The 27068-nt window shown below is 40.4% G+C and overlaps 1 protein-coding gene across 1 annotated transcript in view; it reads right to left on the bottom strand.

Moving 5' to 3' along the window:
* cacng2a (calcium channel, voltage-dependent, gamma subunit 2a) overlaps window positions 1–27068 on the bottom strand; it is an 85537-nt gene that overhangs the window by 8030 nt on the left and 50439 nt on the right. The window contains exon 2 of the mRNA XM_084925177.1: window positions 23751–23834. Coding sequence (XP_084781303.1) covers window positions 23751–23834 — 84 coding nt within the window. The remainder of the gene's footprint in view (window positions 1–23750; window positions 23835–27068) is intronic.

The raw sequence follows: 27068 nt of genomic DNA, 5'->3' as shown, positions 1-27068 counted from the left end.
ACTCTGAAAGGAAAAAGAGATGCGAGTGTCTAAAACTAATAGGTGATAATATAATAGCTATGTCTATCTTTGTGATAATGCCCTAGGGTGTTTTCTGACATTCAGACCTGAAAACATTGATAAATTCAGTCATGAATTCTTCTAAAGTTTTATAGGCAAAGATGACAAAACCTACAAAGTTTTGATATGACACTTGTGACAAAACTGAAATACAGTAAGTCTGTTGGTACTCCAGAGTAAAGCCTAAAAAAACAAAGTAAAAAGGCATGTATTTAAAAACATATATGTCATATCATCCACAATAATACAGAGCTCCAGTTTGAATAGCTCTTATAGTAGCTCAACAACTTGGAAATTCACTAAGGGCAAAACAAAAGTTCTTGTAAAATTGTAACCATGCTGTGATTAGTCTCTTAGTAATTTAATTGGCTGAATAAACTGATATAGGCCATAACTCCTCAGACTGAAAAGTGAAGGCCAGTGAGGAAGTGCCTTAAATCTGCATTATTTCTAATAGCCAGCAGAGGGCGACTCCTGTGAGTGCAGAAAAAATGTCTGTTTGAAATCTAAGGGGAAAAACAATCACTGGTTAACTTAATCTATGACTTTAGCAGACAATTTCCTGATAAGGTTACAGTTTCAACTGTTAGTCTCAAGTTATAGTCAACACAACATAATGTTGATTTTGTGAATAATGGGCCCAACCAAGGCCAAAAAGTATGATAAAGTTTAAAGATGGAACAACTATTGACAAGTTGCTGGATTAAAACAGTACACTGTCTCTTAGTTTCTCAGTCATATCCACCCTTTTCCCTTTCAAAACACCAAGGTGGTAATGGCAAAGCTAAGCTTGAGGATGCATTGGTTACATCAGCCAAAAATCAGGAATTGAGGTCTTGTTTAGCATAAAGCTGAGATATGGACAAACACAAGAAAGATGGTGCTGATAGTCTGTTGAGACCATGACAAAGGGTTTTGGTCTAATTCCCTCCTGTATCTCTAAACCAACTGAAACTCACGCTGAGCTCAGTGCATGGTTGGCCGCAGCAGTGCTGGAGTGGGCTACACTGCATAACTATTCAAGCAGTGGTGCAGAAAGTGAAGTGAGCACACAGAGGCTTGGATAGGACATGCATCCTTGGTGTGGAAAGGGTATAGCCAGGTAACGAGGACCTAACCACAAACTAACAACAAGTAATGATTGCGTGACAATCAGGTAATAGGAAAAATCATCAGCAACAAAATTCAAGGATATGTCTTCATCAGGTTTTCACATAAAAAGGCTGTTAAAGTGGCAAAAAGCAGGTAGGGAGCAGGTGAGAAAATAATAAAAATACTTACATTATAGATCCACATCCCACTGACAGCGCACAGGAGGAGGCACATTGTTCACAGGTTTCATAGACTGAACATTCAGCTTTGGTGTGAAAGGTACCATTGTATGAAAATAGCACCTATTTGGATAACAGCCTATGACTGTATTTTTGGATGTTATGTAAAGTGGTGTAACGGACAGCAGTGTCATCCAACACTGCTGGTCCAGAGCAGATATTTCAACATCTAGTGACCACACTGACCTGAAATTCAGTATGGTGATTTGTGCTCCCCCAGAGGATGAATGCTAATGATTTTTGGTGACCCCATGACCTTTCTGTTCCGGGCATTACGAGGCCAAAACAAAAATGCATTATTATGCATTATTTGATATTTTAAATTTTAATGAGTATATGACATTTGGTGCGTTTGTTAATAGATCCAAACAAATATATAGAATTAATTATAATGATCCCAGAGCTGACAAACAATTATTTTATTTTTTTTTATCTTCAAAACTGCCAACAGCCTGAAAAAAATTAAATAACGTACGATGTTCATTCTGTTCTGCACTGTACATGGATGAGACGACAGTTATCAAATGAATTACAATAAAAAAAACTGCTGCTTTTACATTTTACACAGAAAAATCTGTTCAAAAAATGCAGACTGGATTTGTTTAAATAATGTTTGTCTGAATGGCCATCTGGGACAATGAATGCAAGGCCCACACTGTCACGCAAATGCTCTTTACTTTAGGATTTATGGATTCACTTGTATATTTTTAAATGATGTAAGAATGCTCTGCCATACTTTTTATTTAGGATGTTACTATTTAAACAACTTGTAATGTACTTAAAAAAAGACATTATGAGATACTGCATGGAAACAAAAAACTGTTTGACTTTATTTTTTACCCCTATATTGTAAAAACAATGCTGATAAATTGAATTACAAAAAATAAAAAATCCGATGTATTCCATCCATCTATTTCCTGCTGCTCTAGATTTCGCGGGAAGCAGTCTAAGCAAACACACAGACTTCTGAGGGGACACCGAGGTGTTCCTATGACAGCTGAGAGATATAATCACTCCAGTATCTCCTGATTCTACCCTCTGGTCTCCTTCCAGAGGCAAACAGGCAAAACATAAAATCAGACCCTTAAATTTTAGTTAAAAATTCAAGTTAATCATCTAGCATACCAAAGACAAGCAAATGATTCTAAAACTAAACATCCCATCATTAAAGTTACTTTCCATTTGTGGTGTCACATGGGTGCCAGAAATTACAGGAAGAACTCTTTTGGGCATTGAAATCAGAACAATTAAGTGGAAAAATCTACGGAGAGCTTCAGTGAGGTGGTATTTGTTAAAATTTCTCTGCTATGAGCAACATGGATAGAAACGATTTAATATGTGAAACCTTAGTGCTTGATCTATAAAGGACCTAGAGAGCATTCATGTTTCTGACATTTCCTTTAAATTCAACCTAGCTGATCAAAACAAAAGACCTGGAGCACCTGGTTTTGGATAATAGGATGAAAATGACTGAGCTGAAGAGATTCACGGATCAGTAGCACCTTTATGAAACTGTTTCTGACCTGACATTGTAATGTCTCTGCTCCCTGTCCCACCCACATCCATCATGCCATCATTCAACATCACGATGTACTTATCGTTATATTTAACCTTGCCCGGCCACTGAGCTCCAATCTGTATGATGAAGAAGACTTTAATGCCGTTATTCGCCACCTTCCATTTTTCTTTCATGTGTCTGTCTCTGTCTGCTGCACACAGTCATCTCGCCATCTTTGTCACACAGCAAACGTCCCACATCTCATTTTTTCTTTGTCCCCCCCCCATTTCTCTCTCTCTCTCACTTAATTTGCACTCAGTCAAAGCACAAGGCAGTTTGAGAGATAAAGTGTCATCTCGCCCTCCCCCCTCTCTCCCGCTTGTCTCCTTGCTCATCCACAGGGGATTGTGGGGTTTTGAGTAACCAGTGAGGGGGGATGATTAAATATTAAGTTGTCCTGAGAGTTGATCCCGCTCCTGTGTCCCGCTCTAAACGCACCACTCTTCCTAAATGCCTCCCCCTCACTCTCTGCCTCCCTCACCACCTCTCCCGTTAACCCCAAAAGTATTGACCTGGCCATTCACAACACATTACCTGCGTGAGGGCACGGGGGCTCTTTTTCATCCATCAGCTTCATTTGCAGGGACAAAAGAGGGACAGAGGGCCAACCAAATTTATTGATTGTTGACAGTGGGGCTGTTTAACGGTGCGGGATCTCAAGGTGACACCAAAGTTGAGGAAACCTCAGAGAGGCTCAGTTGCAGACAAACTTAGAGAGGAAAAGGAAGCCGATTTTGACTTTATTTCACTAATCAGCTGATACGCACATTGGTTAGCAACAAAATGTAACTGAGAATTTTGTCCATCTTAGTCCAGAACAACAGCCGACGGCTCTGATTCCTAAAGCTGCTGCTAAGCCTTTACAGATTGTATTTATTAATTTAAATGTCCATCAGTATTTGAATCTAAATGTGAAATTTAATTGCTACAAAATTAACAACTGAATAAATAAACAATTAGTGTTGACAAGCTTATTATGAACATGAAAATTCAAGACTGATTGGGTACTCAAGCTGTGAAATTCAAGACATGAAACCCAGAAAGGAATGACTGGGATGTTATAAACAAGCATTCAGCCCCAAAGGCAATTGGTTAGATATCTAATATTAGATGTGCTTTTATTAATCCAAAAATAAATGCTTATAAACATGTTATTTTATATATAGTAATGAAGCAACACCTTATGAACCCTTACACAAGCAAACTAATCCTTTCAGTGTATAGTCAACAGCACAATAAGCATTAGCAAATGTAAGCAGACCCTTTATAAGCCTTTAATATTTGAGCCCTTCTTGTCTCTACAGCACGAGTGCCTCAGGTATGAGAGCTTCTGTGAAATCCTGAAAGCAATGAAAGCGATGCTGTGTAGTTCCAAGACGAGAAGCTCCAACTCATTTGCATGGCTTCGAAGGTCAGCTGGCCTGCAGTGCCACTCCGGTCCTCTGCATCCCCTGTGCTAACATCCATGTTTAGCAGTGCACTGAAAAGTGCAGCGACCTTCAGAGTGACCTCCCAGCATGCAGTGAGCCTTCACTGGGATCAGGCTGCGCCAACATGCCCCTGGGTTTGGCTGACCACGCGCTATCTCAGAAAGAAAGGCTGAAGTCCCTGCAGATTTTTCATGCCAGGATGCACTCTGTTCTCCCGTGTAATACTGAGTGTGTCAGTGCTCACTTATCGTTTGTATGAAGCTCACATAGCTGTGTCTCCGAGCAGCTTGTTGCCTGCAGTGAGGACAGAGGATGGGAATTGTTGGATGAAGACTGGGCAAATAACTATGCCCCCAGGCAGCGAGGCTGCATGTCTGAGAGGCCACCTATTTAAAACCAGTCCTTTCTCAAACTACATTCTCAGGATTTCACATCTTCACTTTCCATCTTTATAGGATCAGCTGAGCCCCCGTCAGAGTTTTGGATTCTGCCTGGAGGGATGCTTAAGCAGAGAAGCATCCCCAGGGGGACGCAGGCAGAGAGACTGACAGGCTGACAGATACACGGGGAATAGTCACTGCTGTGGATGGGTGAGTGGTGAAAGGACAGGTCTATGATACGCCACCTCTTTGTCCTTCTTTTACACATTTACAATTAATGCATGCTGTCTCTGATATACATACATGATTTCTTACTGATTAGAAATTTGTATCTGCACAAACTGTTTTTTAAATAAATTTTAGTGGATTATTTAAACATGGCTTTAAATAGTTCCAGATAATGAAAGCCATCCATCCATCTATAGGCAAGAGGTGGGATACACCCTGGAAAGGTCATCACTCCGTCGCAGGGCTGACACACATCCATCATTAATTAACAAATGAACCCATAAACAGTTAAACAAAATTTTAGTTACATAAATCTCACCAGTTTGAAAACTACTACCTTAAAGGCATGGCCTCAAATGACTTTATTCAGTTAGAGGATGAAATGAGGAACTGCACCAAGGCCAAGATAAATGAAGATTATTTTAAACTGTGAGTTATGCAAAGTTTACCTACTAGTGTTTAATCAGTTCTCTTTAAAAGTATTTCAGATTTTTTTCTTATTCGTAGTCCACCTTTAGTCTTGTGGCTGATTTCACAGAACTTGAAATGCGGAACATGGTTAAAGGAAGAAACTCATCAGGATCACTTTCTTTACAAGTGTATGACGGGTCATCGGATTTTTTTGGTTTACAGCTTTGTCACTGTGGAAGAATATGTAAAGGTGCTGGATGACTGAGCGTGCATCAGGACAAGTAAAGGTACTGTTACAACAATGTAAAAATAAACAAACAAACAAACAAACAAAAGAAATCAAATTAGGAAGAAAAACATTATTTAGACAGTTGAATTGTGCATGCATTCCCCCTTGTCAGTGATTGCACTGCAAATACTGATGCACTGTAATACTGTAAGTAGTCTAGGTCAGCACATTCAAACTGATTTTAGTTCATGGGCAGCAAGTTTTAGTGGGTAAGACCAGTGAAACTGTTGTACTGTAAGCTATGTACAACAAACAAAGAAACAAGCTTTGTTTTTCATCATAAGGAAGTATAGCTGCATGGAGAAAATGTTCAGATCTAATGAACAAATCTGACTGTCTATATTCAGTCAATCTGCTATTATTACACCCCCCCCCCCCCCCCCCCAAAAAAAAAAAAAAAAACCCCAACAAAAAACAAAAACAAAAGACAGCTGTTGTCAATCAATAGCAGAATAGCAGGCTGCTATTCTGTTGTCAGAATAGCAGGCACTGCATGTCTGTGACAGCAAGATGGCTGTAAAAGTGACAATTATTCACACCTCTGGCTCAGATGAAAAGATAGAACTTGGATCATGACATCATCACAAGTCATGATCCATAAACTACAAGTGCTTTTCTGGATGAAATTACTGTTAAAAAAAGTCTTGATGCACACTTAATCATCCAGGTAAGGAAATCCTGAAAAGTTGATTCTGTTGATCAGGGCTTAGCGTTTTTACTGCAAAAAAGGAAAAGTTCTTCTCTTCTGCACACCTGCCACATTAAATCCAGCGGTGTGCCAGTTCTGGCTTGCAGGCTGTGCATTTGACAATCCTGACCTTGGTGAATGAAGTTTAACTCTTTTACAGAAACCAAGAAAGGTTCATACAAAGGTCTGCTAGCTTTATATGACTGTTTGTGCACATTTAGTGATGCTTATGATCTACACAAGTGCTATATCTTCACAGCAAATTGAAAAGGTCTGATTGATAATTCTTATCAAGCAAAGTGGCTTAATTCTGACAGACAGCTGCTAAGAGAGGAGGGTAAAATGAGTGGCAAATCACTGCCAATCTCAACAATCCCATCCAAATGACAGCTTTAACCTCTGTGCTAATATGTAATGACGGCAGTGACCTTCGCGGTGCATTTTGTTTCTGAAGCCCTGACTTCAGAGCACATGAAAGGATACTCTCTGGAGTCCTGTGATTAGCACCGAGGTCACAGTTTTGATTTAGGTTGAGGTCACCGTCACAGAGAGCGGAGCATCTCGACTGTTTTATGTCGTGACATAAGTTTAGGAACTTTTCTGGTGATGAATGCTTCTTGCAGCTCTCACTTGCACTTACATTAAAAGCTCTATCATGGCTTATACTATATTTGACTTTAGCGGTGTTGTCCTGCTGATAATTTGGTTTGAGGAGGTTGAGTTTGATTTCCAGAAACTTCAGGATGGTAAACCTGTTTTTGATACATTTGGAAAGCTCTGTATGGCACCAGCACAGTACTTTACACTACCTCTCTGTTATACATCCATTTCTTATCTACATTTGATGATGCAGATGCCAGTTTAAAGTATAAATTGTTCTGTAAAGGACAATAAAAGACCAATAAAATTAAAAGTCACTGCTTTTCTCAAATTTTAATTGATTTCTTCTCTTACTGCTTGGTGTCTGTTTGCCTTGTGATGATTGGCACTTTTCTATTTACCAACAATATGACTGTTTTTTTCCTTCTTCTTCTGTCAGGAGCTGAAATGAGAAATGCCGCATAAGTTTACTTTCCCCAGATGGACTAAATCCCACCTACTGTGATTTTATTGAGCCGGAACACTGTATATCGCTGCTATTTGGTTTCTCTTATGACAACAGAAAAGTAGGCTAGCAAGGAGAGTATCATTACAGTGTAGTGATAATATATTATTTTTTAAGGCTTGAGTAACACTGTGTGCAGTTTTTTCCCTTTTTTCTTTCTCTGTGCAGACATCCTGGCTTCAGCATGATGGGAATTATGGAAGCGGGTTAGCCCCGCCCATCCCTGCCATCCTGCTATCAATGCGTGCCAACCTGCTCGCAGAGACCCAGGGTGAGAGCGGATACTGCGTGTACTGTATTGATTGGCACGGCTGCAGCTCGGGCTGGTGTCCGAGCTCTAGCACTCTTCTGCACTGGCTGACAAACAACTTAATGAGACTCAACACCCATGCACACCCATGGCTGGGCTTCACCAGCAGCTGGTCCTGCTCATGTCACAGTGGTTCCACACTTGCAACCTTTGTCCAAAAGGAAAAAAAAAAAACTACTACCACTGAGGCCTCACAAAGCAAACTGAGAATATACAAGTCAGAGTTCTAGTCAGATTTCTATAAAACTGCAGTATATGTGTACTTTTTTTTTTTTTTTTTTACCAAAACTTCTTATTCTTAAGAATTCTCCTATTCTAGTAAAATGAGACGTGTTATATTTGAAATTTCAGTGCTCAAGCCAAGGCTTCATCATGGAACTTTATAACCTAGCGGGTGATGTCCGATGTGGCTACATTCTGTCATACTGTCTACGGACTACATAAAAATGTTCTGGGGAAAGAATGCAACATATTTTAAAATATATTTAAATCTTTGTTCTTTGACAACACACAAAAGACACATACAAGTAATCAAGGCCCATTTAATTTTAAAGTCCACATAGTACCATCCCTATAGTATCATCCCTATAGAGCACTTCGCTCTCAGACTGCGGGCTTACTTGTGGTTCCTAGGATATTTGGAAGTTGAGTGGGAGGAAGAGCTTCAGCCGCCTCTTCTGTCACTTCTGTGACACTGTCTCTACTTTTAAGATTAGGCTTAAAGCTTTTCTTTTTGATAAAGCATATAGTTAGTGATGCTTTTGTCCTGTCTTCCTCTCCTCACCTCCAACCAGTCGCAGCAGATGGTCGCCCCCTCCCAGAGCCCGGTTCTGCTGGAGGCTTCTTCCTGTTAAGAGGAAGTTTTTCCTTCCCCCTGTCACCAAGTGTTTGCTCATAGGGGATTATCTAAAGTAAGTCTTTTCTCTGTAATAATTGTAGGGTCTTTACCTTAAAATGTAAAATACCTCCAGGCAACTATTGTTGTGATTCAGTGCTATATAAATAAATCTGAATTAAACTGATAAAAGGATAAAATTAAACAAATCTTAAAAGTTCTCCTCTCTCAGCAAGTTGCTCTATAATTCCTGAGCAACTTGACTACCTGACATGTTGAGGGATGTCTGTAAAATGCCATTGAGTGCTCTGTATATTCTGAAATGAAGCTAAATGGTGATAAATTAGGCTAAACTAAAAGTACAAATGACTAAACTGCACTTTTTCATTATTTTTATCTCAGTAAAAACTCACATGGGAACATAAACTGTATCTTTTGCCTCAGCTTTTATATATTTTATATATATAACATAACATATATAAACGACTGTAGAGGAGCAAGTCTTCTCTGGTATTAATGTCAGGACAAACACTGTACATCGGGAACTTCATGGCATGGGTTTCTATAGCTGAGCAGTTTCTGTACATTTAGATGATCCAGTAGTTTTGTTCATATGCTGTATTGCATTGTATAACATATTCACGTGTCTAAACATGCACACTGTCCTCTTTACAAATGCATCTCCCTGCACCTTCTATCCCTCCCCTCTGTCTTCCCCCCTCTCTCTTTCATTGACAGGGCTGAGAGGAAATTAGCATTGGCTCTTAATCAGCCTCCCCCAGCCCTAAATGTGCTGATGTGCAGGATGGGGTCATGCTAATCAGGTGCCTCAGCTCCCAGGCACATTGACTTAATACTACAAACGCTTATTAATCCCCCTCCACATCTCCCCCCTCCTCTTCCTCAATACCGAGCCCTTGCACCGTCCTCGTCCTGGCCGTGAGGCTCCCCCCTCCTCATCTACCTCGCATCAATCACACACAAAAAATATACAGTGTAAAACGACGTGTGCACAGACAACAGAAATTAGCTTTGGTGGCTAAATATAAAATTTGAGAGAGTGCTTGCACAGCTTTCATCCTGTTTCTGAAAGCTTATCCGTCTTGACAACACGCGTCGCAGGCAGAATGCAATTCAACTTGAAATGACTGAAAAATGGATGCAGGTTCTACTCACTGGCAATTGTAAAGTGGCACAAGAACATTAGAGTTATTCACAATTGATGCTGAAGACCCCTCTTATTTATGTATTGTTAATTTTTATTTATGTATGTTTTTTATTTAAGTCACTTTAAGCAAAACAACAAAAATTAACTACTTGTGACTGCATATTAGCAAACATTGGAAGTGAATGACGTCAAAAGGACCATGAAAATACCTAAAGTCTCACAGGACAGTTAGGATACACCCTGAATAGGTTACCAGCCACCAGCAATAATATTTCACATAAGGTCTACTTAGAATCACCAATTAACCTATCATGCATGTCTTCGGACTGTGGGAGCAAGCGGGAATGCAGAGAGAACCCACGGAAGCACATGGAGAACATGCAATTCTAAACAGAAAGACCCCAGCTGGCCGACAGATTTCAAGCAAAAGCCACAGCTTGTGTTAGCAGAACCCCCCCCCCCCAACACAGCTAAGCTACAGTTAGTCACATCATTTGAGGATCTTCCACACTTTTAATCTGTTTCAAGTCACAGGCTGAAGGATGGTAACGCAAAGATGGACCATAGATAACTGCAATAATGCAGACTGTCAGACAGCTTTAATGAAGTGCTGTGAGATGGTAGAAAGAGGGCCGAGTCCACAACAACAGGAGGTGGAGTCAAGCAGCTGACTGTCACATAGGTTACTGGGACTTGAGTCCCATGTGAAACAAATAGCAATGAGAAAGTAGGTTTGAATGATTCAGAGTTTCACATAATCCTTATTTACCTTAAATGGGACTTGATGCTGTTTGTCAGGTCATTCACTCACTGACACGAGCTGTTTTTGCTTTTCCCTTTTTGAGGCCACACAAATTTTAAGTCAGCCTAATCAGAGTCAACTTTCTATCTGAGATCACCAAGAATATCCTCTCCCATCATACATCATACAGAGCAGAGTAGAAAAAAACTCTCTGAAACCTGAACTTTCTTTTTCATGCTGACCTCAGTACTTGAAATGTTTGACATGGTTAGCATGCACATCCACCTCTATGACTTTATATATGACAAAAAATACAAAAAAGCATAACATGACTACTTTAATGACAACATTATCCATGCCTTACCACTTTTTGGTACAAAGCTTTTTGTCAAAAAATTGGGCTTGCGGTGTTGCGGATAAATACAACAAAATAAAACCAGTACCGGTACCAAAAAAAAGAAGATTTATTAATAACACACGAGAAAAGACCCAGGGAAACTGAGTTAATGATAAAAACGATAAAAAAAATAACGATAAAAAACGATAAAACCCCTGAAAACCATGAATTTCACACCTGAGCCTCAACTCTCGGTCTGTGGCTCGGGGGTTAGGGACCGCTGCACTATTGCCTCTAAAATAGCAAAAACTGTTATGAAAAACATTTTTTAATTGCCAAAAATGGTTTCCCAACCATTTTGCAGCATAAGTAAGTAGTGCTGAATTTCCCAAGTTTATATTTTGATGTAAACTCAGGAAATTAATCATGTTTTTGCTCTTTTGACTTATTTTTCAAAGTTTCTATAGAGTTTTGTACATATAAAATTTGGCTAATTTGATTGACAGTTTCTAAAAAAAACTCCTTATCAAGCCTTTTAAAAACATCAGTTTCTTGTATTTTTGTTTTGTGATAGTTGAGATTATCTGTGATGGTGACCTTGGCACACATTTAAAAAAGAAAACTCTGAACAGGTTTACAGCACATATTAGTATGATAGGGATGCAAAATCTTTTCATGGATACGCTCACGTTTTGTTGTTTGTTTGAAACACTGATTTGAACCACCAGATGACAAAGATCTGAATACAATGCCATGATCTTCTCATATTCACCCTGCTGTCATTAAAGCCAAGCAGTTCTCCCACCGAGCACTGCACCGTCACATTAACATACCAACGCGTGCAGGCCGATCCGTGGTACACTGTAAAAGAGAAATCAGTTCATGTGACAGGCCTGCTCTCACAGCTAAAGTTCCCTTCACAGAACACATTTCAATTACTGTAATTACCCTCCACTCCACTGCTGATGTCCCCACAGATCACGCCTCAATGTGTGTGTGATGACGTCTGGCTTACTGCCAGACCTTAGCATGACCAACAGCACACATGCGGGGAAGGAAACGCCCCACTGAGCTGCCTCAAAACAGGTTTGAAAGTATACATATATCATGAGCAGTACAAAGCTTGTGTGCTTGCAGCTGCTTTATAAACCCAATATTTTAATCAACATATTTTACTTTAAATAGATTTGATGAAAGTTTTTTTACATCATGCATCAAACTGGAATCAAGAACAATATACAGAAGCACGATGTGGCCAAAACTGTGCTAAGAATCTTTTCACATGGAGACAAAAATGGTCCCAAAGATCAAGATTTTATGAAAATGTCAAAGGTTAACTACACAGTGATGTCATAAAGCTTTGCAAAAACACATTTCAATACATTCTTCAAAGCTATAACTCAAAAACAGAAGGGGACATTTTTACCATGTTTCCTGTGTGATCACATAAAAAAAAACAGAGATATATGAACCAAACTGTACTGCTCAGGTTTCCTTAATCCATGTTGCTTAACTCATCTTCTTCTCAAAGTTTCTACACACAGAAGCTTTTTGTGCGATTACCACAGAAAATTGAATGATGAATAAATTTACTGACTTGTGTTGATCAGAGTGTTAGATACTGTCAGACTTCTAACGCAACCAGGAATGTCCACAATACCTGATTTAAATATGTTCGCTGGCACCTCTGGACTGTTTTCAGTGAGTATACTATTTATAGATCTCTCTGTAGAGATCCCTGATATCTTCTTACACTCGTGCTGAATCTCCTCCAGATAAAAACTAATCTTTCATCTTCATTTAATCTTTCAACCCAACACCTTAAGGCATTCACCATCTGGATGACGATCACTGACAGTCAAACTAAACAATAAATAAAGTGACATCATCCTCAACGGTTACTTTTTACATAGATGGCTGTCCAGTCCACACCTGCCCCCGTTTCAAAAGTCTTGGTGTGGTCTTGGATAATACTCTTCTTCACTGCCAACATCACTAATGCCTCATGTTTAGCTTACTTTAGTCCAACAAGACTCCGCCCCTTTCTTTCTCATACCCAAACATCATAGAACTCAAGTAAAAATATCCAGTCCCTATATATAGAAAAAATGTTTATTAAGATAGTTATATTGCTCTGTTTGCACTGAAAGAGCCTGCAAACAATTTTGTTGTACTTTTTGTATAATGGCAGTAAACATTCTGATTCTTAAAAAAAGATTCAAATTTGACAGAACCTCTCCTCATCCAGCGTCACTGGCTCCCCATTCTCCAGCACATCCAATACAAGAGTCTGCTCGTCCCTCTCAAAGCCCTCCATGACTCCATGACAGAGACAACAGGCTAAGGGCCACATAAGAACCTCCTGCTAAACGCAAGTCAAATTGAGTTGAATAAAATCATTCTAATTATTATCTAAACTACAGAAAAACTAAATACTTTCAACACAAATCACCTTTTACTTAGAAGCTCATTTCCACAAATTTATCTCATACGGAATTCATGTATTGAACCAGTTTCTTCTTTAGTACCCAGAGGTATTTTTTTCTCTTTTGATTGCATATGGATCAGCTTTCTCTCTGTCTTGCATCACTGCATGAAACATTTTCACTTTGGTTATGTGCTGCACAAAAAGCCCACAAACTGTCAAAACTGACTCTTTTACCGCTCAATGTTTGAAGATGAAAAGAAGGTGCGTATATAATTTTCTACCAACCGATGGGAAATTTCAGCCCTCACAACTGATGAATAAATGTGTAACACTGATCTGAGAGGGTGCGGCCGTCTTTTCAAATGTCCCGGTGACAGCGGACCACTGTGGCTCGTCCCGCATACGCTAATCTCATTTTAATGTGAGGACGCACTCCCTCACCTCTGTGTTTTACAAGCTGAGCTTCCTCTATATTCTCCCTTAATAAGATATAAAGTTAGAGGGCTAACATTCACTCGGTCACCCAGGACAAAAATGATTGGCTATTAATTTATTGGCCCGTGTCTAAGCACTGTATGTTTTATGTATCAGGCAACGGATTCCTTATTTGTTGCCTTGGATACTGCAAAAAGTACAGGATGCTCAAGGTCAGTGCGACCAACTAGGAACCTGCTGAAGCAAACACTCAGGCTGGATACTAACTACCACCACCTATTAACATATTTTATACGTTTGATAGCTCATTGGGTCCCATCCCTCCCCTATCTATCTCTACACACACACATACACAGACACTATCAAAACTCATACTAGAGACTCACTGCACTGCTCTGCAAGCTGGTGTGATTGCTACCCCCTGCCTGTGCCCTACAAGCCCCTGTGTGTCCTCCCCCAGACCCATTGATTTTATTGGGCGACACCAAAGCCAGTTCAGGCCAGCGTCCAGTCTGCCGCAAGGCCTTAGGGTGACATAGGCCATGAGGCCTGACCTTCTGTCATCAATGTCAGCGAATACTTCCAGATCAACACATGCAAGCAGCAGACTCAAGGCTGGATCCGGACAAACAAAAAATCTGTGATTAAAGTCTCCTCCTAAATGGAAAACATTTTGCATGTGATATTGTTGTTCATTGACTTCACATGCACAAACTACTCGACTGTGGGCCACTGTAAATAAATAGTGGGCGCTCACAGCTGTGCCCTCATTGTACACTTATCAGACTAATACATTCACACAGAAAAAAACAAGCAAACTTGAATTGAATGTGGGATTGATCTTTGAAGAAACAATACAAGAAAAAAAAACTGAAATACAAATGGTATTATTGTTCTTATGTAAACCTACAATAACAGATTTTTGTAAAATGGTATAAACACAACACTGATTCATAAACTCATTTTTAAAATGTGATATGTCTTCTAAGTTAACTGCTGTCATATTTGTATCAACCTCATAAACAAATAAACTCAGTCTGACTCTATGGTTCATTTGTACTATAAAGACATTGATTTTTGTCACTTTTAATTATTGACATTCTAAAATATGTAAATTAACATGATTTGTGAATAAAGCAAAATCAATGTCTACTCTAGAGCTAAAAACATGCCAGTATTAACATTTGCATTTAGTCTGCTTTAAAATGATTTTACAATGCTTAATGTTTTGCATGTTTTCAATGATTTATATGTTAATAGATCCAAATAGCTATGACTATTTTACAATCAAAGTACTAACATGGATGTGTAACTAGTTAACTAAGTAAGCTAATACTGAAATTCAAAGGTATGCATGCAAATAATCTTCTAACCACCTTAAATTTATATTATAAGTAAATAAGTACAATTAAAGACATTTTAAAATTATTTAATGCTTATTGCTTTCTTAAAAAAGTCCTACTTTTACCTGAAGTTTGGTCAACTTGTAGATAAGAAGTATGAGGAACAAAAGACCTCAAAATCATTGAAGAAGTGTGGTATCATCTCAGCAGAGAAGTCACTAAAAGGCAGCCAACATCCAAGTTTTTTTTAATGCTCTTCAAGAAGTCTGGAGAACATTTTTTGAAGACTACTTAAAAAAATTACAAGACAGCTTGCCTGAGTGAGATCAGACTGTGTCCTTCAAGCATGTTGTATGAACTCTGCTTTTTGCTTATATGTTATATTTGATTCCATAAATCGCTTCACCTATTGTGGGATGGCTCAAGACTTTTGCACAGCACTGTATATTTATCTGTTCAAATTTTAAACATCACTTGGTTTTGTGATGATTAAATCGAGGTGAGTAAAACATTCCCAAAACTGCTACTGCAGAAAATAACAAAGGTTTGGATCATATAATCAACAGTTTGACTAATTCAAAAGTTGAAGAGAGCTCGAGACACCGGCAACCATAGTCCATTGTCTTCCAGGGGCCAGAGCAGGCGACATTGAAGGAAATTTAAAACTGCTGGCTAAGGGTAGGACCAATTCTGTTTACACTATACATGCTTCAGTAAAATCATAATTCGTCGGCAGTAATGACACCCGGTTACGCCAATCGGAGGTCACTAAAATCAATATCGAATCGGTGTGCAACTTTGCCAAAACAATGTGGGACTCTGTAGTTTTCTCTGGTCCCCTCCCCAATCAGACCAGGAGTGACATGTTTAGCTGCATGTTCTCCTTAAATTGCTGGCTGTCTGAGTGGTGTCCCAGAAACGATGTGGGCTTCATAGATAATTGGCAAACCTTCTGGAGGAAACCTGGTCTTGTTAGGAGAGACGGCATCCATCCCACTTTGGATGGAGCAGCTCTCATTTCTAGAAATATGGACAAATTTATTAAACCCCCCAAAATATGACTATCCAGAGTTGGGACCAGGAAGCAGAGTTGCAGTCTTACACGCCTCTCTGCAGCTTCTCTCCTCCTGTTACCCCCCCAAAACCCATCTCCACAGAGACTGTGTCAGCTTCCAAAAAGACAAAAAACAAACTAAAAGCCAGCAACAAACAACTTAAACATAAACAATTACAAAGAAAGAACAGTACAGTATCCACATCTGAACCAAAGAGTAAAACAGTGAAATGTGGATTATTAAATATTAGGTCTCTCTCCTCCAAGTCTCTGTTAGTACATGACTTAATAATTGATCAACAAATTGATTTACTCTGCCTTACAGAAACCTGGTTGCAGCAGGATGATTATGTTAGTTTAAATGAATCAACACCCCCAAGTCATTCTAACTACCAGAAATCTCGAAGCACAGGCCGAGGGGGCGGTGTGGCAGCAATTTTTCACACCAGCCTATTAATCAACGAAAGACCAAGACAGACTTTTAATTCATTTGAAAGCCTGATGCTTAACCTTGTCCACCCCAGCTGTAAAACTCAGAAACCAGTCTTACTTGTTATCATCTATTGTCCACCTGGGCCTTACACAGAGTTTCTGTCTGATTTCTCAGACTTTTTATCTGATTTAGTTCTCAGCTCAGATAAAATAATTATTGTGGGTGATTTTAACATCCATGTAGATGCTAAAAATGACAGCCTCAACATGGCATTTAATCTGTTATTAGACTCAATTGGCTTCTCTCAAAATGTAAAAGAACCCACCCACCACTTTAATCACACTCTAGATCTTGTTTTAACATATGGCATAGAAACTGAACAATTAACAGTGTTTCCTGAAAACCCTCTCCTGTCTGATCATTTCCTGATAACATTTACATTTACAATAATTGATTACACAGCAGTGGAGAGTAGACTTTATCAAAGTAGATGTCTTTCTGAAAGCTCTGTAACTAAGTTTAAGAATATAATCCACCCACTGTTATCATCTTCATTGACCTGTACCAACATAGAGCAGAGCAGCTATCTGAACACTACTCCAACAGAGGTCGATTATCTTGTTAATAATTTTACCTCCTCACTACGTACGACTCTGGATACTGTAGCTCCTGTGAAAACTATGGTCTCAAATCAGAAGTACCTGACTCCGTGGTATAATTCTCAAACACGTAGCCTAAAGCAGATGACTCGTAAGCTGGAGAGGAAATGGCGTGTCACAAATTTAGAGGATCATCATTTAGCCTGGAGAAATAGTTTGCTGCTTTATAAGAAAGCCCTCCTCAAAGCCAGATCTTCCTATTCGTCACTGATTGAAGAAAATAAGAACAACCCCAGGTTTCTCTTCAGCACTGTAGCCAGGCTGACAAAAGTCAGAGCTCCGTTGAGCCAACCATCCCATTAACATTAACTTGTAACGACTTCATGAACTTCTTCACAAATAAAATTTTTATCATTAGAGAAAAAATGACCAATAATCATCCCACAGATGGAATATTATCTACAGCTACTCTTAGTACCATTGATGTTAAGTTAGACTCTTTTTCTCAAATCGATCTTTCTGAGTTAACTTCAATAATTACTTCCTCCAAACCATCAACGTGTCTTTTAGACCCCATTCCTACAAAACTGCTCAAAGAAGTCCTGACATTAATTAATTCTTTGATCTTAAATATGATCAACCTATCTCTAATAATCAGCTATGTACCACAGGCCTTCAAGGTGGCTGTAGTTAAACCTTTACTTAAAAAGCCATCTCTAGACCCAGCAGTCTTAGCTAATTATAGGCCAATCTCCAACCTTCCTTTCATATCAAAAATCCTTGAAAGAGTAGTTGTCAAACAGCTAACAGATCATCTGCAGAGGAATGGCTTATTTGAAGAGTTTCAGTCAGGTTTCAGAGCTCATCACAGCACAGAAACAGCTTTAGTGAAGGTTACAAATGATCTTCTTATGGCCTCTGACAGTGGACTCATCTCTGTGCTTGTCCTGCTAGACCTTAGTGCAGCGTTTGATACTGTCGACCATAATATCCTATTAGAGCGATTAGAGCATGATGTAGGTATTACAGGTACTGCACTGCAGTGGTTTGTATCATATCTATCTAATAGACTCCAATTTGTACATGTAAATGGAGAGTCCTCTTCACACACTGAGGTTAATTATGGAGTTCCACAGGGTTCAGTGCTAGGACCAATTCTGTTTACATTATACATGCTTCCCCTAGGCAGCATCATTAGAAGACATAGCATAAATTTTCACTGCTATGCAGATGACACCCAGCTCTATCTGTCCATGAAGCCAGATAACACACACCAATTAGTTAAACTGCAGGAATGTCTTAAAGACACAAAGACCTGGATGGCTGCTAACTTTCTGCTTCTTAATTCAGATAAAACTGAGGTTATTGTACTCGGCCCTGAAAATCTTAGAAATATGGTATCTAACCAGATTCTTACTCTGGATGGCATTACCTTGGCCTCCAGTAACGCTGTGAGGAACCTTGGAGTCGTTTTTGACCAGGACATGTCCTTCAACGCACATATTCAACAAATATGTAAGACTGCTTTCTTCCATTTGCGCAACATCTCTAAAATTAGAAATATCCTGTCTCAGAGTGATGCTGAAAAACTAGTTCATGCATTTATTACTTCCAGGCTGGACGACTGTAATTCATTATTATCAGGATGTCCAAAAAACTCGCTGAAAAGCCTTCAGTTAATCCAAAATGCTGCAGCAAGAGTACTGACAGGGACTAGAAAGAGAGAGCAGATTTCTCCTGTATTGGCTTCCCTTCATTGGCTTCCTGTTAAATCCAGAATTGAATTCAAAATCCTGCTCCTCACATACAAGGTCTTAAATAATCAGGCCCCATCTTATCTTAGTGACCTTGTAGTACCATATCACCCTATTAGAGCACTTCGCTCTTGCACTGCAGGCCTACTTGTTGTTCCTAGAGTATTTAACAGTAGAATGGGAGGCAGAGCCTTCAGTTTTCAGGCCCCTCTTCTGTGGAACCAGCTTCATGTTTGGCTTCGGGAGACAGACACTATCTCTTCTTTTAAGATTAGGCTTAAAACTTTCCTTTTTGCTAAAGCATATAATTAGGGCTGGACCAGGTGACCCTGAATCCTCCCTTATGCCGGGCTCACACTGTGCGATTTTTGGCCCATTTTGAGACGATTTTTGAGTCGTGCGACCGTTTTGGCGATCGGCCCGATTTTGGCCTTCATCGTGCGTCGTGCATCGTGTAGTATACGTGGGGTAACGAGAAGCGATTAACACCTCACAACCAGCTCCCGATCATCGATCGCTTGGTCGTGAGGATTTCAAACCTGTTTGAAATCATCGCTTGGTCGTGAGGGTGTCACCGCAGTTTCTCACACTGCGCACGCGCAAACACATAAATGTCGGTGAAAAAGACGGCGCAGCACGGCAGTGCAGCGTGTGATCTGGACACAAGCGATGGAGGCACTTGTAGAACTTTGGAAAGCTCATCCGAGCCTTTTTGATGTGGCCTCACAAAATTATCACGACCACAACAACCGTGAAAATAGTTGGATGGACATTGCTGCTCAATCACAGCTGCCTGATCAGTGTTTTTCATTAGCAATTTAGCAAAGTTGATGGCGGTGGTGTGCGTGTCTGTGTGAGTGAAAGACGGAGAGGGAGAGCGAGCGACAGAATTTCTGTTATAACCTTCATTTTATGGACGCACAGTGTGAGCACTCGGGTCGCATCAGAGCATCGGGTCGTATAGTGTGAGACCCTGCATCGTGACCTACGAACTTCTAACCCCTGCGAGTCAATCGTACAGTTTGAGCAGGAGCTGAATCGCGCGACTGACAAAATCTCACAGTGTGAGCCCGGCATTAGTTATGCTGCAATAGACCTAGGCTGCCGGGGATTCCCATGATGCATTGAGTTTTTCCTTTCCAGTCACCTTTCTCACTCACTATGTGTTAATAGACCTCTCTGCATTGAATCATATCTGTTATTAACCTCTGTCTCTCTTCCACAGCATGTCTTTTATCCTGTCTTCCTTCTCTCACCCCAACTTGTCGCAGCAGATGGCCCCGCCCCTCCCTGAGCCTGGTTCTGCCGGAGGTTTCTTCCTGTTAAAAGGAAGTTTTTCCTTCCCACTGTCACCAAAGTGCTTGCTCATAGGGGGTCATATGCTTGTTGGGTTTTTCTCTGTATCTATGAAGCGCCTTGAGGCGACTTTTGTTGTGATTTGGCGCTATATAAATAAAATTGAATTGAATTGAATTGAATAAATACTGCTAAAAACAATATCAAGAGACTAAAGTGCCTGCCTGTGACTAACAGTTAATTTCCTGCTCCAGCGTGGATCCACGGGCATCCACATCTCCTCCCCGCACATGATTTTTCCCTCTCATTGCTACACGTTGTTCGGTTTTAGTATTAGCAGATTGCATAACTAGGCGTTTTCTTCCTCTGTTTCTTTTCTCTCAGCTGCTTAGCACCCAGTAGAGCAGCGGATGATGGGAGCTCCAACACGGCATGATCTAAAAACCCAGTGGCGCTTTAGTGTGCCTCAGCTGGCTTATATAACCCCGTGTGGATGCGCAAACTGCCTTGCTATTGGGAGAGCTGGACTCACGGAGCAGACACACACGCGCACACAAACACGCACACAGAGAAGCTACTGACATGTGGCGTGCTCGTATGTATTTGTACATGCGTGGATGTCGGCATGAGGACAGCAGATCTGTGCATGTGCGGTGGAGCGGGGGTGTATGTTGAGCACAGTAAAGTCAGATTTGTCTGTTTTATGCTGGGCAGCCACATCACCGAATTTCTCACTCCCTCCTCCTCACTATGCTGTCTGATGACATCACCAGTGTGTCCCCTTGATTTTGGACGCCGTGCTCGCCGGTGATGTCACTTCCGTCGGGCCTTCACCTGAAGTGACATCATTCCTGTTGCATAACTATCCCCTCTCTCCCTCAGCTGTGAGAGCAAAGGCAGCTTTTCTCCATCTTTGGCCACCCAGAGGCACCGTGAAACTCCTCATTATGGAAATGCCAGGTGTGTCCGTGAAAGGGAAAAGCGCCGATGTATAAAAGCATCACTGGGGTTTAACATGAAAGACACGCATACTGCATCCCACATGACCTTATCGTGCATACGGGATAAAAAAAAACATGCAATGCTGCAAATCATCGTGACTGAGATGACATGAGGCACTGTGCAACTCCTGACATGTAAAACTATGAGTGTGAGGTGTGAGGGTGAAGAGATGCAGAGAGAGTGAGAGAGACAACGACCGAGAGAGGCCTGACCTATATAAGAAGGAGGCTGAAATATTTATGGATGTGAGTGTCCTAATTGGCAAGCTACTGGGAGCAATGCGGCCTTCTCCTCCAGTCACAGCCTGGGAAGAGGTTAACGTGCGCGTGCACAGAGCATCAGTGGTCTGAGGGCCAGACCGCTGCTTCTACCCCATGACTGTCATCCTCAGCCTGAGAGATGCCTTGTTATGAGTGTGATCTGCTTTTGCCAGGGCTATGGCATTGTTAGAATCATTACCAGAGCTGTTATCGTAACCGCGGTGCATACGGGCGGGAACAACCGCTCAGAGCGCTGAGTCAAACGCAGCCTAATTGGCCGGGCTTAATCTCCAGCACTGGCACACACCGTTCGGCTGTCTGTCAGGCCTCGATTACAATCCCTGCAGACGAAGACGAGAGGATGGACACTTTCTGACTTACATTTTCAAATCACTGCAGGCTGCAGGGGGTAATGAGGTCAACCAGGGCTCGGGACATTGGCATTTTTATGAAGTATGACAGAGCGTTAAAGCTGGCACCTATGTTTAATTATGATGAGTGTTAATGAAACGTAAAAATTCCAGATGTCAGTACTTACAGAAAAATATAGTTATATGACCAAGTCATCTACACATCTATTTGTAGCAAACTTTAGAGAGTAGAGTTCAAATATTTTTTAACTCGGATGAAGCTCACGCCCGCCTTCTGTATCAAGCTATTAGGCCTCATTTATTAGCAGTGCATATACGCAAATCTGCATGTAAATCAGTGATTTATCAATATTTCTGTACCTGAATTTGTTTGCACGTTAGAAATGCGTTAGAAGTTCAAACCATATGTACGAAAAGATGACAAAGGCCTGGCTTTCTTTGGAAGTTCAAAAACAAATCTTGAATACTATAAAAATGAATACTACTACTCCTTCTACTACTATTACTATTCAGAATGTTTATTTTTATTGCCATTCATTATTTAGAGTTTTCCACAACACTATGAGACACAAAAATATCAGGATTGCAATGAAATTAAAAAACAAAAATGTAAAGATTTGTAAAGAAAACAAAAAAGTAAGAGGGAAGGTCCTACACCTTTCCTTTTACTTTAACCTTTATATTTAAACATAATTCAGTCTTACTTACTTAAAATTATGTTGCCTTTAGTTAAAAAATGACAAATCGTTTCTGGATATTATGACTTAAAGTCTCATTTTCGGTCAAATGATCACATGCTTTTTGCCCTCAATCTGTCTTATGCTTTTTCTAGTAGTCTGTTAGTGTTTTCTCATATGAACATTGATGCCAAAATTATGATTTTTTCTTGAATCGCTGTGAGTGTCTCAGGGGTAATGATATTCAGAACCAAGGGGATGCAGTGGGGCACTTTTGCACACAGAGTGCACACGGAGAAGTTTGAGTAGTGCGAATATTTCCTGCTGTGCAATGAAGAACTGTACCTCCGTATCTACAGTTCATGAGTGACAACTGCACCACACACTTCAGCAGAGCAGAAACATGTACAGTCACTATCAGCTATCAGCAGGCCTGGAGCAGTCACAAAGTTACAAGTGTCCATATAAACTTTTCAGTGTGGATATGAGGACTCCAGCCAATGTGTTTCCAAAATCAGTATTACACTCCAAAAAAGTTTCTCTATGAAAGCTGTGTTAACAGATTGCATTACAAGAAAGAAGGCAGCTCATAAAAATTTCTTCTCTGTCCTTCCAAAAAAACAAACCAAATTAAATCCACTCAAAGAAAAAAGGATTTAAAGCTTAAGTGTGCTCATAAAAGTATTAACAATTAGTTACTGATTATTATACAGTGTTTCAAAAGAGGGGAGAAATCTCTAAATTGAATTTCTTATCTTTTAAGCAAATACAAAGATTAATGGGACTATTGACCTAGTGATAGTAACAGCACCTGTTGTGATTTTTAGGATTAGCTGGCAAATGAGTTCGACAAGCATCTCTGTCTTGCTTGCACAAAGAAAAAGAGAGTAGAAATCAATGGGCTGTGTTTACAGGGTACACAGCCGACTGTAACACTGCACGTTATGTTACACACAGCCAAGCAGTAAAAACAGACGAGCTGCTTGGCAGGGCTCAGCCTGGCCAGCCTCACGCTAAAGGCAGGAAGAGACGGTGCTGACACACGGGCCAAGAGCAGCGACTGGCTCCAGTCTGAGCAAAAAGTGGAAAGAATTTCAAAAAGAAATTTTAGAAGGAGAAGCAAAATTCCTGAAGTGATTTTTTTTCTCGTGTGGTCACTTTAAAGACAAACAGAAAAAAGTCACAATTTTTCTGTATGTGAAAGTAAAGACTGAATATATACTTACGTAAGAAGTACTCAGATGGGTCTGCTTCATAATCTGTTTCCTCGGGAAAGTGGTCTATCTGTTTACACATGCCTTTGAAGTTTCCTGTTGAGTGAAAACAGAAAGAGGGTTCAGGAGAGCTCTAAATGAAACACTGCAAAAATCTACAACTGGAGCCACTTTGATATCAGACAGACACGTCGACCTTTTACACTCCATATCATCAACAGACTATGTATCCTCAGTTCCATAGAGGAGGGAATTTGACTTTCCTCAACCAGTTACTACTGGTGTACCAGACTGAATCTAACACGTGGGCCATGCCAACATTACTTGTTTTGTTGTGTTGTATAAGTGAAGTAGATAAAGGTAAAAACCGTTTTGCATGTTCATGTTTTTGTTCTTCAGCTTTTCTCAGTCTGACTTTTTAAAATATCATTTTCACAGCTCCACAACTTGGAGGACAGGTTCAAAGGTCCTGACCAAGTCATGGTTGTTTTTTTTGGTCTTTACTGTAAGTTAACTGAATATTTTAGGTTTCAAACAGTACATATACCTCAAGGTGCTTTATACTGTAAGGTAAAGATCCTACAGTAATAAAGAGAAAACCTAACAATCAGACAACCCCCAGTGAACAAGCACTTGGCGACAGTGGGAAGGAAAAACTCCCTTTTAACAGGAAGGAAGCCCCCGGCAGATCCAGGCTTGGGAAGGGGCTGTTATCTGTTGCAACTGGAAGGGGCTGAGGGGAGCGACACAGGACAAAAGTCCCACTGTGGAAAAGAGCCAGAGTTTAATACTAACTATTAATTAAACACAAACTGGTTTATGATCATGCACAACACTTTTGTTCTTTTAACGGTCAACACAGACAGTGTCATAACAGCTCATATGAGTGGACTGATCTCTTTAGAAAGCACACCTGAGCATCAGGCCTCTCTGGCAGCAGTTGGCAGCTTGTAAACAAGAGCTGTGCAGCTGGTGCGACCTGGAGCTGCTCCAACTGCCGTGCAGAGAGAACCTCATCTCTTTTTGGCTGACACCTCGCCGTTCAGGTATGCTGTCCATCCAGGAAACAGCATCCCTCTCCTCTCCCCTCCCTCCAGCTCTTCCCTGCCTGTCTGCTCCGTGCAGATATCTGGCATTGATGAGGTCACTCAGGGTGATGTGGCGGGGGAGGCACCCGTAAGGCATCCATTATGGTCACCTGCTGCTGCAGCGAGGAGGCAGATGCCTGGCCGTTTGATTGGACCAGATTAGTGTTTCATTAACTTCTTCATCTCCTTTCCCTCCAGTGGCCCTCTAATTAGGGGAACAGGTGTTGGTTACCATGGTGCTGAGGAGGTCTTGGCAGCGAGGCATGATGGGCACAGCGGGATGCGGTTATTGCTCTGTGAAAGGCCCACATACAGCGGTGGGAAGGGGACCCCCTGGTGATGACCACTCAGATATTAAAGAGAGCGTCACCTGACAAAACAAGCCATCAAAGCGCCCTCGATCGACTCTCTCATCATGACCTGTGGGTTAGCGCCAGCTGTTGTCTGGTACGAGTATTGAATGGAGAAATGTTCATCTGATTGCCTCACTGTCACTTATAAAGTTTGCCTACAGATGTAGCACAAATACTACCATAATTCAGTAAAAATAAAAACAGGCTAATTTTGTAATGAATGAACATTTGCAGGTACTAACAAAGCCATTAAACTACTGGAAAACATGAGAAATAGATGAGCTGATGCAATTTAAAAAGCACAGGTCAGACCTGAATGGTAAAAAACATGTGATATATGTGAGAATCACCAGTTCACACAGATGTTTTCTTTAAGGAAGTCTGAGTACCAGTGTTCCAAATAAAGCTCAATAAGAACATTAATACTGCTTTTAAATCGTGTCATATTTAGTCACTCTGCCACGTTTCTTTCATTTCAGCCAAACCTGAAACGATATTGCACTGTTCCCCTTAAAGAATTTTTATATATAAGCTTTTATATATCATGTTTTCTCTAAAGGATTATAAAATCATTTAATTTAAATATCTATAAATATAATTTTTATAAATATCTATGGAAAATTTGCAGTCAGCCATTTGACACGCGCCATATTCACCTTCAGATTCCCCTTCAGAGTTCTGAAAGAGGTCTGATTACTAAGAAAAGAAGAGGCTATAAAAAGTTGCTAAAGAATGAGGTGAACTCCTTAAAACATTCATGTAGTCCTAATATTTAGTCCTTCTTTGACTAAGAAGTTACAATAAAAATACAACTGTAGTGAGGTGAAGAAAGTCTTTGTAACTGAAACTGAAACTCATCTGATCTTTGTGACACGGTTCCCTGTTAATCAGAAGATCACTAACTGGTCATAAAGGGATTTACATAGTCAATAACAATGCTCAGGCACTAAGGTGGTCAAAGTGTGCTAACAAAATATCCTGTACACCATTACATCACCACGACCACCAGCAGCATCCTGACCCACTGATGCAACGAAGGACGACTTTATGCTCTTTACGCCAAATTCAAAGTACAAATTGAGAGTCGTCAGTCCATTCCTGTTCTCAGCTCTAAACTTTTATTTTTCTATTCTAGGATCTGCAGGATTTCTGAATATGGTCACCTATGTGGATCATTTAGACCCACCTGGTGTTTATCAGAATAAAGTCAGCTTAATGGAAGAGGAGCTAAAGTTCACATGTCATACGCTGGATGAACTGAGGGGCTGCTCATACAAAACTACTCTAATAAATTCAGACAATCAAAAGGTGTGAAACAGTGTACCACTCATTTATTGCTTCTAACCCATTAATAAACAATGAAATAAGAAGGATTTTCATCAACAGGCTCTGTGGCAAAGAGGGGGGGAGACAAAAAGAGAGAAAAGCAGGAAGAAAGACAATTAATGGGAAGGAGGAGGAGAGATAAATATAGGAAGGGCAGGTAACAGAGAGGTTTTGAAGGACAGCGAGGGAAGATGGAGCAGGAGGTGGAATACATCAAGTCTGAGTGTCAGTGTAATTGCTGAGCCATGAATAGGGCCTCCAGAGTTTAACGGTCCTCCACAGTTTTGCACATGATGCTCTGATATATGATGTGAAGCTCCTCTTTGGATGGCGGACCAAATTTCCAGTCAGCTGCTGGGTGATTTCTTTTCACTAAAGATAACTGAAGCTGAAGGAAAATAATCCACCACAGCTTCTGTAGCTTCTGTAGCATGCTAGTTTCAGTAGTGAGTTGGTGACTACTGCAGGTGTAACCCCACCACCTTCTGCAACTACTACCCCCAGCCAGTACCTCTTCAACATACCTGCTTAAATAAGCTTTAAATAAGTTGCATTTCTAGGAG

This window comes from Perissodus microlepis, chromosome 4 (assembly GCF_051167445.1).
Source record: "Perissodus microlepis isolate ML-2025 ecotype Zambia chromosome 4, ASM5116744v1, whole genome shotgun sequence".
Lineage (NCBI taxonomy): Eukaryota > Metazoa > Chordata > Actinopteri > Cichliformes > Cichlidae > Perissodus > Perissodus microlepis.
The sequence above is the reverse complement of the archived record's forward strand: the minus strand, read 5'-3'. Positions and strand labels throughout refer to the sequence as shown.